A 20,701-nucleotide genomic window follows, 5' to 3' on the forward strand; every position below is an offset into this window, starting at 1 on the left:
TAATAAGTAGAACAGTCATCAACCTTTGGGATAATTTGATCACAAGTATTTACTAATTATGTTGATTATAGTTTGCCCATGGCTCACCTGACAAGAGAAGCATCTCATCAAAGCAGTTACAGATAATTCAGGAATGGAACCCAAATCATAGCACTATTAATTTTATTTTTAAAACACATTTAAGCAACAATGTAAGGTCTAATGTAACCACAGTAAAAGTGAAAATCAACCAAAAAATGTATTCCGGACTCATGTATCCCACTTCTAAACTGTAATTGGAACTATTATGTTACTCAGCAACTGTAGCAATATGTGTTTACAACAAGGAATATTCAGGAGCTAATAGGCTTAACAATCTGCTTTTATAAATTTGTAATTTTATTAATTAATATTTCATGAGACTACTTGAATGTAATAAATAATGGGAAACTGAGTTAACACAGCAGCTACTGAATTTATAAATAACATCCATTAAAGCCATCACCTTCTTGAATGGCAAAGCTCAACAGATAGGTGATGGGACTTACGTGTTCATGGCTTGAAAAATATAATTTCATGATTAACAGGCTGCAGTGGAGGAGGGGTTGACAGGCCTACATGTACCTTCAAATTAGGCAACAAAGTCAGCTCTGGCACTCGAAGAAGAATTACAACTGACCAGCAATCGGCTTCTACAATGCAACTCACTGAAACATCAAGCAAAAAGTTAATTTAATCTGAGCAGAGAATAATTTGTTGTTCTCTCTCCAGATCTGACATAGAATTAATGTATTTATTTCACTACATGGGGCTACAGTAGCAGCTGGTTAGATAAACAAGTCCTGCTGTATTGTCAAGTGAATGTTTAGTGTACCTGGCACCTCCTTTGTGATGAAGAATATAAATGTGGATTGGATTATGGAGTGCCAAATAAACTGATACTGGCATGTGTATTCAAATAAAGAGATATATAAACAGGAAGAATACGACAGTGTGTTCGGCAATGCCTATATAAGACAACTAGGGTCTGACACAGTTGTTAGACTGGTTACTGCTGCTACAATGGCAGGTTATCAAGATTTAAGTGAGTTTGAACGTGGTGTTTAGTCGGTGCACAACTGATGGGACACAGCATCTCCAACGTAGTAATGAAGTGAGGATATTCCCGCAGTACACTACTGGCCACTAAAATTGCTACACCAAGCAGAAATGCAGATGATAAACGGGTATTCACTGAACAAATATATTATACTAGAACTGACATGTGATTACATTTTCACGCAGTTTGGGTGCACAGATCCTGAGAAATCAGTACCCAGAGCAACCACCTCTGGCCGTAATAACGGCCTTGATACGCCTGGGCATTGAGTCAAACAGAGCTTGGATGGTGGGTACAGGTACAGCTGCCCATGCAGCTTCAACACAATACCACAATGCATCAAGAATATTGACTGGCGTATTGTGACAAGCCAGTTGCTCGGTCACCATTGACCAGACGTTTTCAATTGGTGAGAGATCTGGAGAATGTGCTGGCCAGGGCAGCAGTCGAACATTTTCTGTATCCAGAAATGCCCGTACAGGACCTGCAACATGCGGTCGTGAATTATCCTGCTGAAATGTAGGGTTTCGCAGGGACTGAAATGTAACATCCACTGTTCAACATGCCGTCAATGTGAACAATAAGTGACTGAGACGTGTAACCAATGGCACCCCATACCATCATGCCTGGTGATACGCCAGTATGGCGATGACGAATACATGCTTCCAATGTGCATTCACCGTGATGTCGCCAAACACGGATGCAACCATCATGATGCTGTAAACAGAACCTAGATTCATCCGAAAAAATGATGTTTTGCCATTCATGCACCCAGGTTCATCATTGAGTACACCATCACCGGCGCTCCTGTCTGTGATGCAGTGTAAAGGGTAATCGCGGCCATGGTCTCCGAGCTGATATTTCATGCTGCTGTAAACATCATCCAAATTTTCATGCAGATGGTTGTTGTCTTGCAAATGTCCCCATCTGCTGACTCAGGGATCGAGACATGGCTGCACGATCCATTACAGCCATGCGGATAAGATGCCTGTCATCTCGACTGCTAGTGATACAAGGCTGTTGGAATCCAGCACTGTGTTCCACATTGCCCTCCTGAACCCATCGATTCTATATTCTGCTAACAGTCATTGGATCTCGACCAACGCGAGCAGAAATGTCGTGATATGATAAACTGCAATCGTGATAGGCTACAGTCTGACCTTTATCAAAGTCGGAAACGTGATGGTACGCATTTCTCCTCCTTACACGAGGCATCACAACAACGTTTCACCAGGCAACGCCGGTCAACTGCTGTTTGTGTATGAGAAATCGGTTGGAAACTTTCCTCATGTCAGCATGTTGTAGGTGTCGCCACCGGTGCCAACCTTGTTTGAATGCTCTGAAAAGCTAATCATCTGCATATCACAGCATCTTCTTCCTGTTGGTTAAATTTCACGTCTGTAGCACATCATCTTCATGGTGTAGCAATTTTAATTGCCAGTAGTGTAAAACATCAAATCTCTGATGTCGCTGTGACTGCAAAAAGTTCCTGCAAGAATGGGACCAATGATGAATGAAGAGAATTCTTCAATGTAACAGGAGTTCTACCCTTCAGCAGATTGCTGCAGATGTCAATGCTGGACCATCAACAAATGTCAGTGAATGAACCACTCAAAGATATGGGCTTTCGGAGCCAAAGGCCCACTCGTGTACCCTTGATGGCTGCTTGACACAAAGCTTTACACCTCACCTGGACCCGTCAACATGGACGTTGGACTGTCGATGACTGGAAACCTGTTGCATGGTCAGACGAATCTTGTTTCAAATTGTATAGAGTGGATAGATGTGTACGGGTATGGAGGCAACCTCATGAATCCATGGACCCTGCATCAGAAGGGGGCTGTTCAAGCTGGTGGAGGCTCTGTAATGGTGTGGGGCATGTGCAGTTGGAGTGATGTGGGATCGCTGATACGTCAAGATATGACTCTCACACATGAATGTACGTAAGCATCCTCTCTGATCACCTACATCCATTCATGTCCACTGTGCATTTTGACTGACTTGGGCAATTTCAGTAGGACAATGCATCACCCCACACATCCAGAATTGCTACAGAGTGGCATCAGGAATGCTCTTCTGAATTTAAATACTTCTGCTGGCCACCAAACTCCCCAGACTTTTAAACTATCAGGCATATCTGGGCTGCCTTGCAATGTGCTGTTCAGAAGAGATCTCCACCCTCTTGTACTCTTATGGATTTATGGACAACCTTGCAAGATTCATGGTGTCAATTCCCTCTACCACTATTTCAGACATTAGTCAAATCCCTGCCATGTTGTGTAATGGCACTTCTATGTGCTCGCGGGGACCCTACACAATATTAGGCAGATGTACAAGTTTCTCTGGCTCTTCAGTGTATTTAGCCCACATGTAAGTGAAATAGAGATGTCTCTAACAAGAAGATTCTCAACCGTGAACATAAAATCACAGCATCTGATGATGAGCTTTGACATTTAAAACTAGTTACTGCAAAAATAGATGTCATTTAAAGCAACTGCTTTCTATAGTTACACAAAAATAAATTATATACTTAAGAAACATTGAACAAGTGTTTGGAATATGTAATATCACTGCACCCAATGCAAGGTGACTCCTTAACATTCTCATGATCAGCACACAAGGGGCATTGTTTTCCACAAGGCAAGGGGTAGCAGACTTACAGCTTCTTTCTCTGTGACTGGAAATCGATCAGCACGAAGACTGTGTAGGACTTGATGGTACAGCAACTCTTTTTCAACAGGATCATCCAAGTCCATGTATTCATCAAGAAACAGGTGTTTTTTGAATAGGAACAAGTGTTGTTGTGGACGCCGGGCACCTTTCATGCTACCTGTGCCAGATGCTACCTGACTTGCTGCTGCATTTGCTGTTCTGTATCGTTCCCATTTTGACATAACATCTGCTACTTTTTCTTCTGGCATGAGGCTCCGTTCTGATGAACCAAGTACTTCATATATGGCATATCCTGAAATGAAAGAAACTTCTGTGTACTGGTTCAAAACAAAAAAAGCTTTTCTGGAGTTTCAGAATGCCTCAGAAAACACATCTAATCTTCTAACAAGATTTTAAAAAAATACTACAAACATATGGTGGTCTCTGAAAATCTCAAATTTGAGCAGAAAGTATCTAGCCTTTGATCAAGTTAGCCAAAGTGTTCCCTGAACTGTCTGACCATAGGTCAATTATTAGCTTTTGACTTATCTGTAATAGCACCTAGTGTCATTCTAAAATTATTGGCAGGTGTTTTGTTCCTACAAACATCAATTTTCTTACTTTACTTCCTTCATAAAAGGATGATACAGTAGTTGCAGGACTAAGAGGGTGTGAAATATTAATCACAAAAATTACAGACTTTTAATGTAAATATGACACACAATTAGAACCAAAACTCACCCATTGCTGTTTCTCGAAGGCCAATTTTATTTTTAACAATTTCCATGACATCCCTTGCAGTGGCAGAGGGGTGAAATTCAACTGCATGGTATTGGCCATCCATAAAATGAAAACGTGCATATATGGGCCTCCGGTTAATTGTACACAGTACTTCTTCTCGAGAAGGTGGCCACTGGCGACGACGTGTTCCTTGGGTTTTATGGAGACACTGAGAACAGAAAGATCACATCATTTCACAAAATTATAATGTTACCATACATAGTTTATACCACAGAAAATAAGATTTGCATCAATGTCACACTCAAACTTTTGTAGTGCCATGTGTCCAGAGAACCCAATCTAGAAATGTTAAATTCACACAAAGAAAGAAGGAATTGTTAGTACTTACTTTCAAGAAACACTTGTTTTTAGAACAGCTTAAAAATGCATAATATAGTACTTCAATTTTATAAACTATAGCTTTGAGAATAAATAAAGCAGTTTGTTGGAGGTAGCAGTTTATTCAGAAACAAGGTTAAGATGCATCAATGAACTGCACAAAACAAGGCTAGCAAGAAACAAAAGAACAAAGTCCTTTTTAATTTAATTATTTAGAAGTTTTGTTACTTCTCTTTGGCCTTCTTTCTTTACGTGAATTTAACATTTCTATTGAGCAGCGTTTTATCCAAATCATTAACTTAAGAAACAATACTATTTTGTTAAGTGTATTGAGTAGCACTACCTTCAGTATTAGAACTTAACGTTAGAAGAGATTTTTCAAATGCTACAAGTGCTCTTTAAATCAGCTCAGTTTTTCAAACAGGGGTTGACGATGTCAGTTGGTTCCACTGGACTGACTAAAACTGTATAATCCAACAAGAATCACACAGACTCAAGTGTACACAATAAAATTACCTCGTTTAAAGATTTTGAAATATTCTGAGGGCAAAACACAATCATCTAAAACTCAGTACTTATTTTTATTAAGCTCACCTTTTCAGCAAATCGTGCATACTTCCCTTCCTCTGTGATATAATCAGATGCACATCTCCGGAGATGGGCAGCAAGATATTTGCGTACTGGTTTGCTTGGTGGAAGAATAACTGAACAAGCAAGTGAAAGCAGTGCCCAGTGTCGTAAATTAACCCTTGAGTTAGGATCAGGATGGTCTGTAGTTTGCTTGATCAACTGCAAGTACAGTTCTACAAGTAAACTATCTTTACGCATACATCGTTCCATCACCACCTGCATTTGCCTGATGTGGTCATCTTCCATATTCCGAACTGCATCACCTGAGAAGTCAAAAATAGTAAAGTTCTTGGTGTGTTTATTACAGTATCAACTCAAAAACTTTGCTATTTGCATGAAATAAAAATTCAGTTGATAAAACCAATAAATTACAAGTGGACAGAATGATTGGACAATACTTGCCGGTATACGCTGAATTTCCAAAACCTGTCAATATACACATTAAAAAGTAGATAACAGCTCTCAGAACTGTTAGTTCCTACATCAAAGAGGAACAAGGGACAGTTTGGGGAAAGACGGAAAGAAAGATGTTCAACTTCCCCCTCAAATTCTTAATTCACCATTGACCATGTACTGTGGAATAGGGTTTATAAGTGATAGCATGTTACAAGTATAAGTGAAAATATCAAAAACTACATGTACAAATTAAATATTGTATAATAACCAGTTATATAGCTTTAAAATTAGAATCTTAAAAATTAATTTCAACATTAAAAGTATCAAAGAATTCTTTTATACTCCAGAATGGATTGTCAGCCAGCCAGTTAAAGAGATTATTTTGAGACTGTTTAAAGTTGTGGTCAGAGCAGAATGTGATACTTTATTATATGTCTTCAAACAATTCACTTTCTCGTCTTTGTCAGTCTTTCCCTAGATACGTTAATACTCAATTTGCCTCTGGTGTCACAATAATGAATTTCTCTCTAGTACCAAAATCCGTTATTTTTTACAATGTGGATTAACAAGAAATGGGTATAAGGATTTAAAACTGTCAATATTTTGACCTTAGTAAACCCAGGACAGCAATGCTCTTTGGGGTCAACCTTATAAATTATTCATAGTACCTTTTTCTGCGTAAGTAGAGCATTTCTGATAAGACAAGAGTGTCCAAACAACAACACTCTCTAAGGTATTTATGACTGAAAAATTCTAAAGTAACCTATTCTTAAATATCCCTTGCTAACTGTATAACTAAATTTCCGCATGAGATGTATTTGCAGACACAGCTGATGTGGGGTTCCCAGTTCAGTTTCAAGCTGATACTTATTTCTACAACTTTTACAGAGTTTGATTCAACTTCTTTAGACAGCCTAAGAATAAAGAGTTGGGTTTTCTCTGGACTACACACTAGTCTGTTAGGTGGCAACCAACTGACTGCTAACACAAAGGCGTTCTGCATATTCTGATGTAAATCTGATATGTCTTGATCTGTAGTTAGTAATGTAGTAACATTCTCACAAAAAAAACTGAATGAGTCCCAACAAAATGTTGTTGTTGTTGTTGTTGTTGTTGTTGTTGTGGTCTTCAGTCCTGAGACTAGTTTGATGCAGCTCTCCATGCTACTATATCCCGTGCAAGCTTCTTCATCTCCCAGTACCTACTGCAACCTACATCCTTCTGAATCTGCTTAGTGTATTCATCTCTTGGTCTCCCTCTACAATTTTTACCCACCACGCTGCCCTCCAATACTAAATTGGTGATCCCTCGATGTCTCAGAACATGTCCTACCGACCAATCCCTTCTTCTACTCACGTTGTGCCACAAGCTCCTCTTCTCCCCAATTCTATCCAATACCTCCTCATTAGTTATGTGATCTACCCATCTAATCTTCAGCATTCTTCTGTAGCACCACATTTTGAAAGCTTCTATTCTCTTCTTGTCTAAACTATTTATCATCCAAGTTTCACTTTCATACATGGCTACACTCCATACAAATACTTTCAGAAATGACTTCCTGACATTTAAATCTATACTCAATGTTAACAAATTTTTCTTCTTCAGAAACGCTTTCCTTGCCATTGCCAGTCTACCTTTTATATCCTCTCTACTTCGACCATCATCAGTTATTTTGTTTCCCAAATAGCAAAACTCCTTTGCTACTTTAAGTGTCTCATTACCTAATCTAATTCCATCAGCATCACCCGACTTAATTAGACTACATTCCAATATCCTCGTTTTGCTTTTGTTGATGTTCATCTTATACCCTCCTTTCAAGACACTGTCCATTCCATTCACCTGCTCTTCCAAGTCTTTTGCTGTCTCTGACAGAATTACAATGTCTTCGGCGAACCTCAAAGTTTTTATTTCTTCACCATGGATTTTAATATCTACTCCGAACTTTTCTTTTGTTTCCTTTATTGCTTGCTCAATATACTGATTGAATAACATCAGGGATAGGCTACAACCCTGTCTCACGTCCTTCCCAACCACTGCTTCCCTTTCATGCCCCTCGACTCTTATAACTGCCATCTGGTTTCTGTACAAATTGTAAATAGCATTTCGCTCCCTGTATTTTACCCCTGCCACCTTCAGAATTTGAAAGAGAGTATTCCAATCAAATGGTTCAAATGGCTCTGAGCACCATGGGACTTAACATCTGTGGTCATCAGTCCCCTAGAACTTAGAACTACTTAAACCTAACTAACCTAAGGACATCACACACATCCATGTCCGAGGCAGGATTCGAACCTGCGACCGTAGCAGTCGTGCGGTTCCGGACTGACCGCCTAGAACCGCTAGACCACTGCGGCCGGCAGTATTCCAATCAACATTGTCAAAAGCTTTCTCTAAGTCTACAAATGCTAGAAACGTAGGTTTGCCTTTCCTTAATCTTTCTTCTAAGAGAAGTCGTAGGGTCAGTATTACTTCAAGTGTGCCAACATTTCTACGGAATCCAAACTGATCTTCCCCGAGGTCGGCTTCTATCAGTTTTTCCATTCGTCTGTAAAGAATTCGCATTAGTATTTTGCAGCGGTGACTTATTAAACAGTAATTTTCACATCTGTCAACACCTGCTTTCTTTGGGATTGGAATTATTATATTCTTCTTGAAGTCTGTGGGTATTTCACCGTCCCACACATCTTGCTCACCAGATGGTAGAGTTTTGTCAGGACTGGCGCTCCCAAGGCCGTCAGTTGTTCTAATGGAATGTTGTCTACTCCAGGGGCCTTGTTTCGACTTGGGTCTTTCAGTGCTCTGTCAAACTCTTCACACAGTATCATATCTCCCATTTCATCTTCATCTACATCCTCTTCCTTTTCCATAATATTGTCTTCAAGTACATCGCCTTTGTATAGACCCTCTATATACTCCTTCCACCTTTCTGCTTTCCCTTCTTTGCTTAGAACTGGGTTTCCATCTGAGCTCTTGATATTCATACAAATGGTTCTCTTATCTCCAAAGGTCTCTTTAATTTTTCTGTAGGCAGTATCTATCTTACCCCTAGTGAGATAAGCCTCTACATCCTTACATTTGTCTTCTAGCCATCCCTGCTTAGCCATTTCGCACTTCCTGTTGATCTCGTTTTTGAGATGTTTGTATTCCTTTTTGCCTGCTTCATTTACTGCATTTTTATATTTTCTCCTTTGATCAATTAAATTCAATATTTCTTCTGTTACCCAAGGGTTTCTACTAGCCCTCGTCTTTTTACCTATTTGATCCTCTGCTGCCTTCACTATTTCATCCCTCAAAGCTACCCATTCTTCTTCTACTGTATTTCTTTCCCCCATTCCTGTCAATTGTTCCCTCATGCTCTCCCTGAAACGCTCTACAACCTCTGGTTCTTTCAGTTTATCCAGGTCCCATCTCCTTGAATTTCCACCTTTTTGCAATTTCTTAAGTTTTAATCTACAGTTCATAACCAAGAGATTGTAGTCAGAGTCCACATCTGCCCCTGGAAATGTCTTACAATTTAAAACCTGGTTCCTAAATCTCTGTCTTACCATTATATAATCTATCTGATACCTTTTAGTATCTCCAGGGTTCTTCCATGTACACAACCTTCTTTCATGATTCTTAAACCAAGTGTTAGCTATGATTAAGTTATGCTCTGCACAAAATTCCACCAGGCGGCTTCCTCTTTCATTTCTTAGCCCCAATCCATATTCATCTACTATGTTTCCTTCTCCTTTTTCCTACTCTTGAATTCCAGTCACCCATGACTATTAAATTTCCATCTCCCTTCACTATCTGAATAATTTCTTTTATTTCATCATATATTTCATCAATTTCTTCGTCTTCTACAGAGCTAGTTAGCATATAAACTTGTACTACTGTAGTAGGCGTGGGCTTCGTGTCTATCTTGGCCACAATAATGCGTTCACTATGCTGTTTGTAGTAGCTTACCCGTACTCCTAATTTTTTTTTTTTCATTATTAAACCTACTCCTGCATTACCCCTATTTGATTTTGTATTTACAACCCTGTATTCACCTGACCAAAAGTCTTGTTCCTCCTGCCACCGAACTTCACTAATTCCCACTATATCTAACTTCAACCTATCCATTTCCCTTTTTAAATTTTCTAACCTACCTGCCCAATTAAGAGATCTGACATTCCACGCTCCGATCCGTAGAACGCCAGTTTTCTTTCTCCCGATAACGATGTCCTCCTGTGTAGTCCCCGCCCGGAGATCCGAATGGGGGACTATTTTACATCCGGAATATTTTACCCAAGAGGATGCCATCATCATTTAATCATACAGTAAAGCTGCATGCCCTCGGGAAAAATTACGGCTGTGATTGCCCCTTGCTTTCAGCCGTTTGCAGTACCAGAACAGCAAGGCCATTTTGGTTAGTGTAACAAGGCCAGATCAGTCAATCATCCAGACTGTTGCCCCTGCAACTACTGAAAAGGCTGCTGCCCCTCTCCGTTGTGGTTGCACCTACGGTACGGCTATCTGTATCGTTGAGGCATGCAGGGGGGGGGGGCAACAAAATGTAGAAAACCATTAACTGCTACAATGAAGAGGAATGGTGAAAGGAAAGAACCTTGAGTATACCAGGTGTGGCTTCCTTTAGGAAAAAAAATGGCAATCTTTAACTAACACAAATTGTCTCCTATTTTTTTAAATAAGAGTTAATTATTTCGAATGGTGAGTTATTTATTCCATAAAACTGCAGTTTAGCATATAAAATGTCAAAAGAAATACAATCAAAAGGCTTATTTAAGTCACACAATGTGAGCGACACTGTATTCTGTATTTCAAATGCTGTTAATGTCTGATCTAAAATTTCAATGACAGCGGAGGTAGTACCTTTTCCTTCTCATAAACCATGCTGTCTATTGCAGAGAAGGCATGTTTTCATATATAGGAACAACATATAATGAACTGTAGTTTTGGGGGAATTGCTTCTCACCATTTTAGAATACTGATATAACTTCTGAAATTTTGAGGTGATCCTGTAGAATTCCAAATTCTAAGCATGGATAGGTTAAAGTTAGATATAGTGGGAATTAGTGAAGTTCGGTGGCAGGAGGAACAAGACTTTTGGTCAGGTGACTACAGGGTTATAAACACAAAGTCAAATAGGGGTAATGCAGGAGTGGGTTTAATAATGAATAGGAAAATAGGAATGCAGGTAAGCTACTACAAACAGCATAGTGAACGCATTATTGTGGCCAAGATAGATACGAAGCCCACACCTACTACAGTAGTACAAGTTTATATGCCAACTAGCTCTGCAGATGATGAAGAAATTGAAGAAATGTATGATGAAATAAAAGAAATTATTCAGATAGTGAAGGGAGACGAAAATTTAATAGTCATGGGTGACTGGAATTCGAGTGTAGGAAAAGGGAGAGAAGGAAACGTAGTAGGCGAATATGGATTGGGGCTAAGAAATGAAAGAGGAAGCCGCCTGGTAGAATTTTGCACAGAGCACAACTTAATCATAGCTAACACTTGGTTTAAAAATCATGATAGAAGGTTGTATACATGGAAGAAACCTGGAGATACTAAAAGGTATCAGATAGATTATATAATGGTAAGACAGAGATTTAGGAACCAGGTTTTAAGTTGTAAGACATTTCCAGGAGCAGATGTGGACTCTGACCACAATCTATTGGTTATGACCTGTAGATTAAAACTGAAGAAACTTCAAAAAGGTGGGAATTTAAGGAGATGGGACCTGGAAAAACTGAAAGAACCAGAGGTTGTACAGAGTTTCAGGGAGAACATAAGGGAACAATTGACAGGAATGAGGGAAAGAAATACAGTAGAAGAAGAATGGTTAGCTTTGAGGGAGGAAGTAGTGAAGGCAGCAGAGGATGAAGTAGGTAAAAAGACGAGGGCTAGTAGAAATCCTTGGGTAACAGAAGAAATACTGAATTTAATTGATGAAAGGAGAAAATATAAAAATGCTGTAAATGAAGCAGGCAAAAAGGAATACAAACGTCTCAAAAATGAGATTGACAGGAAGTGCAAAATGGCTAAGCAGGGATGGCTAGAAGACAAATGTATGGATGTAGAGGCTTATCTCACTAGGGGTAAGATAGATACTGCCTACAGGAAAATTAAAGACACCTTTGGAGATAAGAGAACCACTTGTATGAACATCAAGAGCTCAGATGGAAACCCAGTTCTAAGCAAAGAAGGGAAAGCAGAAAGGTGGAAGGAGTATATAGAGGGTCTATACAAAGGCGATGTACTTGAGGACAATATTATGGAAATGGAAGAGGATGTAGATGAAGATGAAATGGGAGATACGATACTGCGTGAAGAGTTTGATAGAGCACTGAAAGACCTGAGTCGAAACAAGGCCCCCGGAGTAGACAACATTCCATTGGAACTACTGACGGCCTTGGGAGAGCCAGTCCTGACAAAACTCTACCATCTGGTGAGCAAGATGTATGAAACTGGCGAAATACCCTCAGACTTCAAGATGAATATAATAATTCCAATCCCAAAGAAAGCAGGTGTTGACAGATGTGAAAATTACCGAGTAATCAGTTTAATACGCCACAGCTGCAAAATACTAACACGAATTCTTTACAGACGAATGGAAAAACTAGTAGAAGCCGACCTGGGGGAAGATCAGTTTGGATTCCGTAGAAATACTGGAAGACGTGAGGCAATACTGACCTTACGACTTATCTTAGAAGAAAGATTAAGGAAAGGCAAACCTACGTTTCTAGCATTTGTAGACTTAGAGAAAGCTTTTGACAATGTTGACTGGAATACTCTCTTTCAAATTCTAAAGGTGGCAGGGGTAAAATACAGGGAGCGAAAGGCTATTTACAATTTGTACAGAAACCAGATGGCAGTTATAAGAGTCGAGGGACATGAAAGGGAAGCAGTGGTTGGGAAGGGAGTAAGACAGGGTTGTAGCCTCTCCCCGATGTTATTCAATCTGTATACTGAGCAAGCAGTAAAGGAAACAAAAGAAAAATTCGGAGTAGGTATTAAAATCCATGGAGAAGAAATAAAAACTTTTAGGTTCGCCGATGACATTGTAATTCTGTCAGAGACAGCAAAGGACTTGGAAGAGCAGTTGAACGGAATGGACAGTGTCTTGAAAGGAGGATATAAGATGAACATCAACAAAAGCAAAACAAGGATAATGGAATGTAGTCGAATTAAGTCGGGTGATGCTGAGAGAATTAGATTAGGAAATGAGACACTTAAAGTAGTAAAGGAGTTTTGCTATTTGGGGAGCAAAATAACTGATGATGGTCAAAGTAGAGAGGATATAAAATGTAGACTGGCAATGGCAAGGAAAGCGTTTCTGAAGAAGAGAAATTTGTTAACATTGAGTATAGATTTAAGTGTCAGGAAGTCATTTCTGAAAGTATTTGTATGGAGTGTAGCCATGTATGGAAGTGAAACATGGACGGTAAATAGTTTGGACAAGAAGAGAATAGAAGCTTTCGAAATGTGGTGCTACAGAAGAATGCTAAAGATTAGATGGGTAGATCACATAACTAATGAGGAAGTATTGAATAGGATTGGGGAGAAGAGAAGTTTGTGGCACAACTTGACCAGAAGAAGGGATTGGTTGGTAGGACATGTTCTGAGGCATCAAGGGATCACCAATTTAGTATTGGAGGGCAGCGTGGAGGGTAAAAATCGTAGGGGGAGACCAAGAGATGAATACACTAAGCAGATTCAGAAGGATGTAGGTTGCAGTAGGCACTGGGAGATGAAGAAGCTTGCACAGGATAGAGTAGCATGGAGAGCTGCATCAAACCAGTCTCAGGACTGAAGACCACAACAACAACAACAACAAGCATTTATTAATGATGAAAATGAGTGGTTTGCAAATAATATACACTGAAGAGCCTAAGGAACTGGTACACCTGCCTAATATTGTGTAGGGGCCCCATGAGCATGCACAAATGCCACAACGCGACGAGGCTTGGACTCCACTAATGTCTGAAGTAGTGCTGGTGGGAACTGACACCATGAATCCCACAGGGTTGTCCATGAATCCATAAGAGTACAAGGGAGTGGAGATCTCTCCTGAACGGCACATTGCACAGCATCCCAGATAGGGATGTCTAGGGAGTTTGGTGGCCAGTGGAAGTGTTTAAACTTAGATGTGTGTTCCTGGAGCCACTCTGTAGCAATTCTGGATGTATGAGATGTCACACTGACCTGCTGGAATTTCCCAAGCCCGTCAGAATGCTCAATGGACATGCATGGACGCAGGTGATCAGACAGGGCGCTTGCATACACGTCACCTGTCAGAGTTGTATCTAGACAAATCAGGGGTCCCACATCACTGTAACTGCACATGCCCCTTACCATTACAGAGCCTCCACCAGCTTGAATAGACCCTTGCTGACATGCAGGGTCTCTGGATTCATGAGATTGTCTCCATACCTGTACATGTCCATCTGCTTGATAAAATTTGAAATGAGACTCATCTGACCAGGGAACATGCTTCTAGTCATCAACAGTTCATGTCAGTGATGACGGGCCCAGGCAGGGCATAAAGCTTTGTGTCACGCAGTCATTAAGAGTACACGAGTGGGCCTCCAGCTCCGAAAGCTCATATCAATGGTGTTTCATTGAACAGTTTGCACGTTGACACTTGTTGATGGCCTGGCACTGAAATCTGCAGCTATTTGCAGAAGGGTTGCACTTCTATCACACTGTATGATTCTCTTCAGTCACTGTTGGTCCTGTTCTTGCATGATCTTTTTCCGGCCACAGCAGTGTAGGAGATTTGATGTTTTACCAGATTCCTGATATTCACAGTACATTTGTGAAATGATTATACAGGAAAATTACCACTTCATCACCACCTCAGAGATGCTGTGACCCATTACTCATGGGCCAACTATAGCACCATGTTCAAACTCACAAAAGTCTTGATAACCTGCCATTGCAGCAGCAGTAATCAATGTAACAACTGCACCAGACACTTGTTGTCTTATATAGGCATTGCTGACTGCAGCACCATATTCTGTATTTGAATATGCATGCCTATACCACTTTCTTTGGCGCTTCAGTGTATAATCTCCTTTCTATTATGTGGTCAGATAGCCAACTTTCAGAATTTGAGAATTTTGATGCAGCTTTTAAACTGTCTGTGTGTGTAACGAGATCCCAATGGAATTCTTTTGCATTCAAGGAATCTGTTTAACAGTTGCAGATGTGTCTGACTGAAAAATTTTTTTTGTCTCAATTAATGTACTGAAGTAGTTAAGTATTTATTTAGGTTCTCTGCATCAGTCTGAATTTTTGTTGAGTTTGGTCAGTAATGTGTTATGTTACATTGTCTCAAGCTGCCCTGCAACTGTTGGGGGTTTCTATGAGGAACTGATGACCTCAGCAGTTTTGTCCCTTAGGAATTCAAACACATTTGAACATTCCTACGTATTTCTCAGAAATTTTTATAAAAATTATCACTCTGCTCTGTACCACATTTATAATTATTTTTATACATTTAATGTGAACATGGACTTTGGTGACAGCTGTCAAAGTGGAGGCACTGTTGCTAGTTGGTGTGCTTGATGTGAACAGACGTACTTATGGAGCAACCTGAGAGGTGGATATCAGCATCTAGGTAGATGGCTCATTCAGTTGAGAAGGACCAGGTTAAGCAGAATTGAATGAAAGAATGAATGATGTACTGATTGAATGAATGAATGACTGCAAGAGAAGGACTCGGCTGGAGTCTGAGTCACCTGCCCCGTCTTTCCAACCTTACCCAATATATTCCTCTTTCCTCTCTGAAGAAGAAATTAATGTGTGCAAGAGATTGATATTTTCAACTTTTTAAGGTATCTATTGGCAGCACTTGAAATTGCACCTACTGATTGTAAGTATGGCTCAACCAGGCTGTTTCCTTGTAAGAAAACTACAGTATGTTTTGCATAAATTAGATCAGCAAACATGAAGAATACTAATACATATCCAGAGGGCATCCAGTGACATTTGGTGACAAAGGAAGATATAGCAAAAACGTTCTAGCAACAAATTTAAAAAAAAAAAGCAACATGTTCCACAACATATTTTATTGAGCTCAACATAATACCAAAGGCAGTGAGAATTCTGGCTTCAGGCATAATTAATAAACTCAGTTATCAAATTCGCAACCAAAACTTGGTGTAATTAAATAAAACAATTATATGGCATAAATGGCCGTGAGTCCCCCCTTTAGGAATTTCAGCCACTGAGTTGCAAATCTTTTCAGTTGATGCCACATTCGGTGACCTGTTTGTCAATGATAATGAAAGGATAATGAGGACAAAACAACACCAAGTCCCTGAATGAAGAAAATCTCTGACCCGGCTGGGAATGGAAACCATGCCCACTGCATGGCAGTCAGACATGCTGACCACTCAGCAAAGACAGCGTACACAAAAACTTGGTAAATTATTTTAATGCATCCTTTTAATTTAAAGCTTCACTGTGGGATATGTGAATTTTCAACCAACCTTCACCAGGTTTCAACAGTCCTCCCCTCGACCTCACAACCGGTTGGCCCACTCGTCCTGTGGTCTGACTGACCTACCCTTCCTTTTCAACCTTCCCCAACCTGTACACCTTTTCTCATCACTTCTGAAAGCCAGTATACTGTTGTATTTTTGTATGTGACTATTAGCACTACCGAAGTTTAATGTCCTGAAGTTAAGTTATGGCCAGAAATTCTGACTCTTAATTTTATAATTCTCTTGAGTGCATTTTTTAAAAAAAATATTGTTTATGTGGTACATTTCCCCATAACCCACTACAGTTCAAAAGGAATAGTGATGTATTAAGGTTGACTTTAGCACAAAAAGGTGTGCACAAAGATGCAAAAAAATGTTTGATCCTCAATCCAATGATCCAACTTGTAAATGGTCAGCTTGTAGCCGTACTCACACATGAATTTGAGACGACTCACTCCATTCCACTGCAATAAATCATACAAATTACCCATAGAACTTATTAACTAATGAACTAACTACATCAAACACATGAAATGGTAACAATTTGGTTAATAAATGTGAGAAATAAGAAAAAATCTCAGTCACTGTGGAAGCACATACATGTATCATTACACTAATGCTAACATATTTGTCATTGGAGATATGAAATGGAATGAGCATATAAGGATGACAGTAGGGAACGTGAATGGTTGGCTTCAGTTTTTGGGAGAATTTTAGGCAAGTTTAGTTCACCTATAAGGAGATTGAATACAGAACACAATCTTGATTACTGCTCGAGGGTGTGGGATTCCCACCAGGTCAGATTAGAGGAAGACATTGAAACAATTCAATGGCGTGCTGCTAGATTTGTAACCAGCATGCAAGTACTGCGGAGATGCTTCGTGAATTCAAATGGAATCCCTGGATAGAAGATGATATTCTTTTGACAAGGCATTATTAAAAAAATTTACAGAACCAACAATGAGGCTGACTGCAAAACAATTCTGCTGTTGCCAACATACACTTTGCCTAAGAACCAAAAATATAAGATAAGAGATATTAGGGCTTGTACAGAGGCATACAGGCATTTGTTTTTCCCTCATTCCATTTGTGAGTGGAACAGGAGGGAAATGTAATGCTACACGGTTCCCTAGACCATGCACTGTACAGTGACTTGCAGAGCATGTATGTAGATGTATACGTAGAAATTCAACAACCTTCCTTTATTTCACCAGCCCAGTTGCATGCTTTTTTAGGGTGACTGGTTCTGATAAGTATTTTACTATCTTCAAATCTATGAATAAAACTAAATATCTACTTTCTAATAAAGAGAAAAGTATTACTGATAATTTTTCCTTTTAACTATGTACTTGTGTAAGCAACCCATTGTAGCCACATAGAACTACACATCAGAACACTACTGGTTTGCAACTGTGAAAAATAGTATAAACACATAACGAGAGTGGGTAGGGGTGAAGAGTGGGGAGTGGGGAAAGAATGTGACAATGGGGTGTAGGATAGGTAAGAGAACACAGTAAGTACTAGAAGTGGATGACATCTGTGTAACAGATTTATATAAGAGATAGGCTTACAATGGAATTATAAAAGATGGAAATCAAGTTGATACATGAAAAGTGTAAATCAATAAAGTACAAAATTGTAAAATATATAAAACAATAAAATTATAGAAGTGGAGTTATGTGAAGTGACTAAAATTGCAGAAAACAGCATGTGACATATATAGTTAATTCCATTTGCATCCTCATGCTGGCACTGCTCAGCAAGCAGGTTTTTTAGTATGCATGGAAGCCAGTCTTAATGCTGGCCTGCAACTAGAATGGAGCATGAGCCAACACATCACTGCTGTCTTCTCTCAGTGAGACTCTGAAGGCTTCTTTCAGCCCTCTACATCGACCCAGTCCCTTTGTCAACAAAAGCCTCACTTACTGAGAGAAGATATTGGTGGTGTGTCTGCTCATGCTCGATCCTAGCAACCAGCCAGAAACAGACTGGCTTCCAAAACATCACACAACCTGTTTGCTGTACACCACTGAGCAGAAGCGAATGTAATTAACTCAAAATGTCATTGCTGTTTTCTGTATTTTTTGTTACTTCATATAATTTCACTTATACAATTTTACTGTTTGATAAGTTTTAAATTTTGCACTTCTGTTGTTTACACTTTTAATATTGTAGCATTAATTGCATTTATATAATTTCTCCATTTTATAAATTTACTGTAAGTCTATCTCTCTTACTCAAGTTACATACTAATATCAAACACTGGAAAGTTTTGGATGGAGTGATGATGATGTTATGAAAAGGATAGACTACCATTCACTATATAGTGGAGACACTGAGTCACAGACAGGTGCAATGAAAAAACTGCTTTTGGCAAAAAAACATTCTTTTGAAGTAGAAAACATATTGGCCAGAGACAGCGGTCATATGCATATCAGTGTTGCTTGTGATAATGTGTGTGTGTTTTCTACTTCAGAAAAAGGCATTTTGACCAAAAGCTTAAATGTTTAGCAGTCTTTTCATTGCGCTTATTTGCAACTCAATGTCTTCTCTGTACTGTGGGTAGCAACCTGTATTTTACATAGTAACATGATTGTTACTGAATGTAAATCAATTACACTTATGTCATGCATACCATTTCTTTTTTTTTTTTTTTTTTTTCCGGACATTGCCCACTGTCAATGGTATCTTCATGTTCTCTAGCATGTACCAGTGACAATATTTTGTAATATTCATGTAGTGATATGATTCCATAAATTATATATACAAATACATATAACCAGCATAAGAATTTTTTAGTTGAGTAAAATAAAATACTACCAACAAGCAGCTTCTGTCGAACAGTTAATTACTGCTATGACATATTTACAATTTCTACAGGCTGCAGAGCACCAAACATAAAAGACAAGCTTAGCAGAGTTTTATGCCAGGAGATTGTGAGAACGCACTATATGCTGTAGAGAGAATTCCCACATGCATAGTTCAGAGAAACTTTTTCTGGAAGGGAATATGCAAATGGCTTCTGAGGAGTAACAGGTATTCCACCAGTTATATTAGAAGTATAACACAGTCAAACACTCAGCAAAGTGACACACCAGAAAAAGAAATTTGGGTATGGGATTTCTGCCATACATTCCCAGAATGATGGACAGAATGAGCCGTATATTGCACAAAGACTATTTACAAACCGACAACAAAGATCAACGAGTGTATCAGATTGCAAAGGAAAAAAAGAGACCCACTTGCAATGTCGGGAATATACCACATATCACGTACATGTAGGAAATTTTTGTTGGAATGACTGGACGATCAGTCAACACCAGGATCACAGAACATAAGCAACATTGCAGGTTGGGGCAGGTGGAGAAATCAGCCGTGGCAGAGCACACACTGTGTGAGGCCGACCACATAGTAAAATTCACCGACATGGACATTCTGGCTGTAGAGAAGAGTTATCACACCCGCTTCTTCAACAAGAAAGAAGAAAGCCTCAAGGTAAGTGGATCCTGGATTCCCATGCTGCAGTGAACAACAGCAAGAGGAGAACTACACTGGAAATGATCACAGAGAAGCCCTCTGATATTGGCGTGCGCGCCAGGTACATATAATCTGCAGTTGTGAGCTTGGCTCCAGTCCACCATCAGCATCGGCCGAAGAACCTGAGACAGAACCCAACAGGTAGTTAACCACAGTATAGTTGATATATAACATGGCTGCTTTCACGCACGATGTCAGAGGAAGACATGGCTTGGTAGGTCTATTTATGGATGAGTTGGATAAGATATTGTATGTATAAAGGCTCTGGTAGTATTACTGGTATATTTTGACAATTCCTGTTCTCCACTGCAGATGCAATGGACACAGATGGTGATGCTAAGAAAGATTTTTTGACCAGGAATGGATGACAGCTTCAAAGTGGAGGTACTGTTGATGGTTGGTGCACTTGATATGAACAGGTGTATTTACAGGCTATTCAGACAGCTCCATAAATATGTTTGCTCATATCAAGAGCACCAATCACCAACAGTACCTCCAGTTTGACAGCTGTAACTTGTTCCATGTCAAAAAGCCTATGCCTTACAGCAGGGGTGGGCAAACGTTGCACGCGGCTCATGAGCGCACAGCGCTGCACATGTACGGCTCGCGTGCAGTCGTCGAATGGGGCAGTGGCGACAGCCAGCAGGTTGCGGCAGTGTAGTACCAGACTAAGCTACGGACGTCGATGCAAAGCGACCACTATGCAGTGAACGTTATATTTGAAGTGCCGGAAAATGCAGAGTGAATCAAGGAAACGGAGAAGCGGAGATTTGCTATCTTTTAAAAAGGAATGGGAGAATCAATTTTT

General features: G+C 39.6%; 1 protein-coding gene across 1 annotated transcript in view; it reads right to left on the minus strand.

Annotated features, from left to right (window-relative positions):
* LOC126094508 (myosin-I heavy chain) overlaps nt 1-20,701 on the minus strand; it is a 238,625-nt gene that overhangs the window by 30,288 nt on the left and 187,636 nt on the right. The window contains exons 28-30 of the mRNA XM_049908960.1: nt 5,444-5,742; nt 4,472-4,679; nt 3,739-4,043 (exon numbers count right to left, since the gene is read on the minus strand). Of these exons, the coding sequence (XP_049764917.1) occupies nt 3,739-4,043; nt 4,472-4,679; nt 5,444-5,742 (812 nt within the window). The remainder of the gene's footprint in view (nt 1-3,738; nt 4,044-4,471; nt 4,680-5,443; nt 5,743-20,701) is intronic.

This window comes from Schistocerca cancellata, chromosome 1 (genome assembly GCF_023864275.1).
Source record: "Schistocerca cancellata isolate TAMUIC-IGC-003103 chromosome 1, iqSchCanc2.1, whole genome shotgun sequence".
In the NCBI taxonomy this organism is placed as follows: Eukaryota; Metazoa; Arthropoda; class Insecta; order Orthoptera; family Acrididae; genus Schistocerca; species Schistocerca cancellata.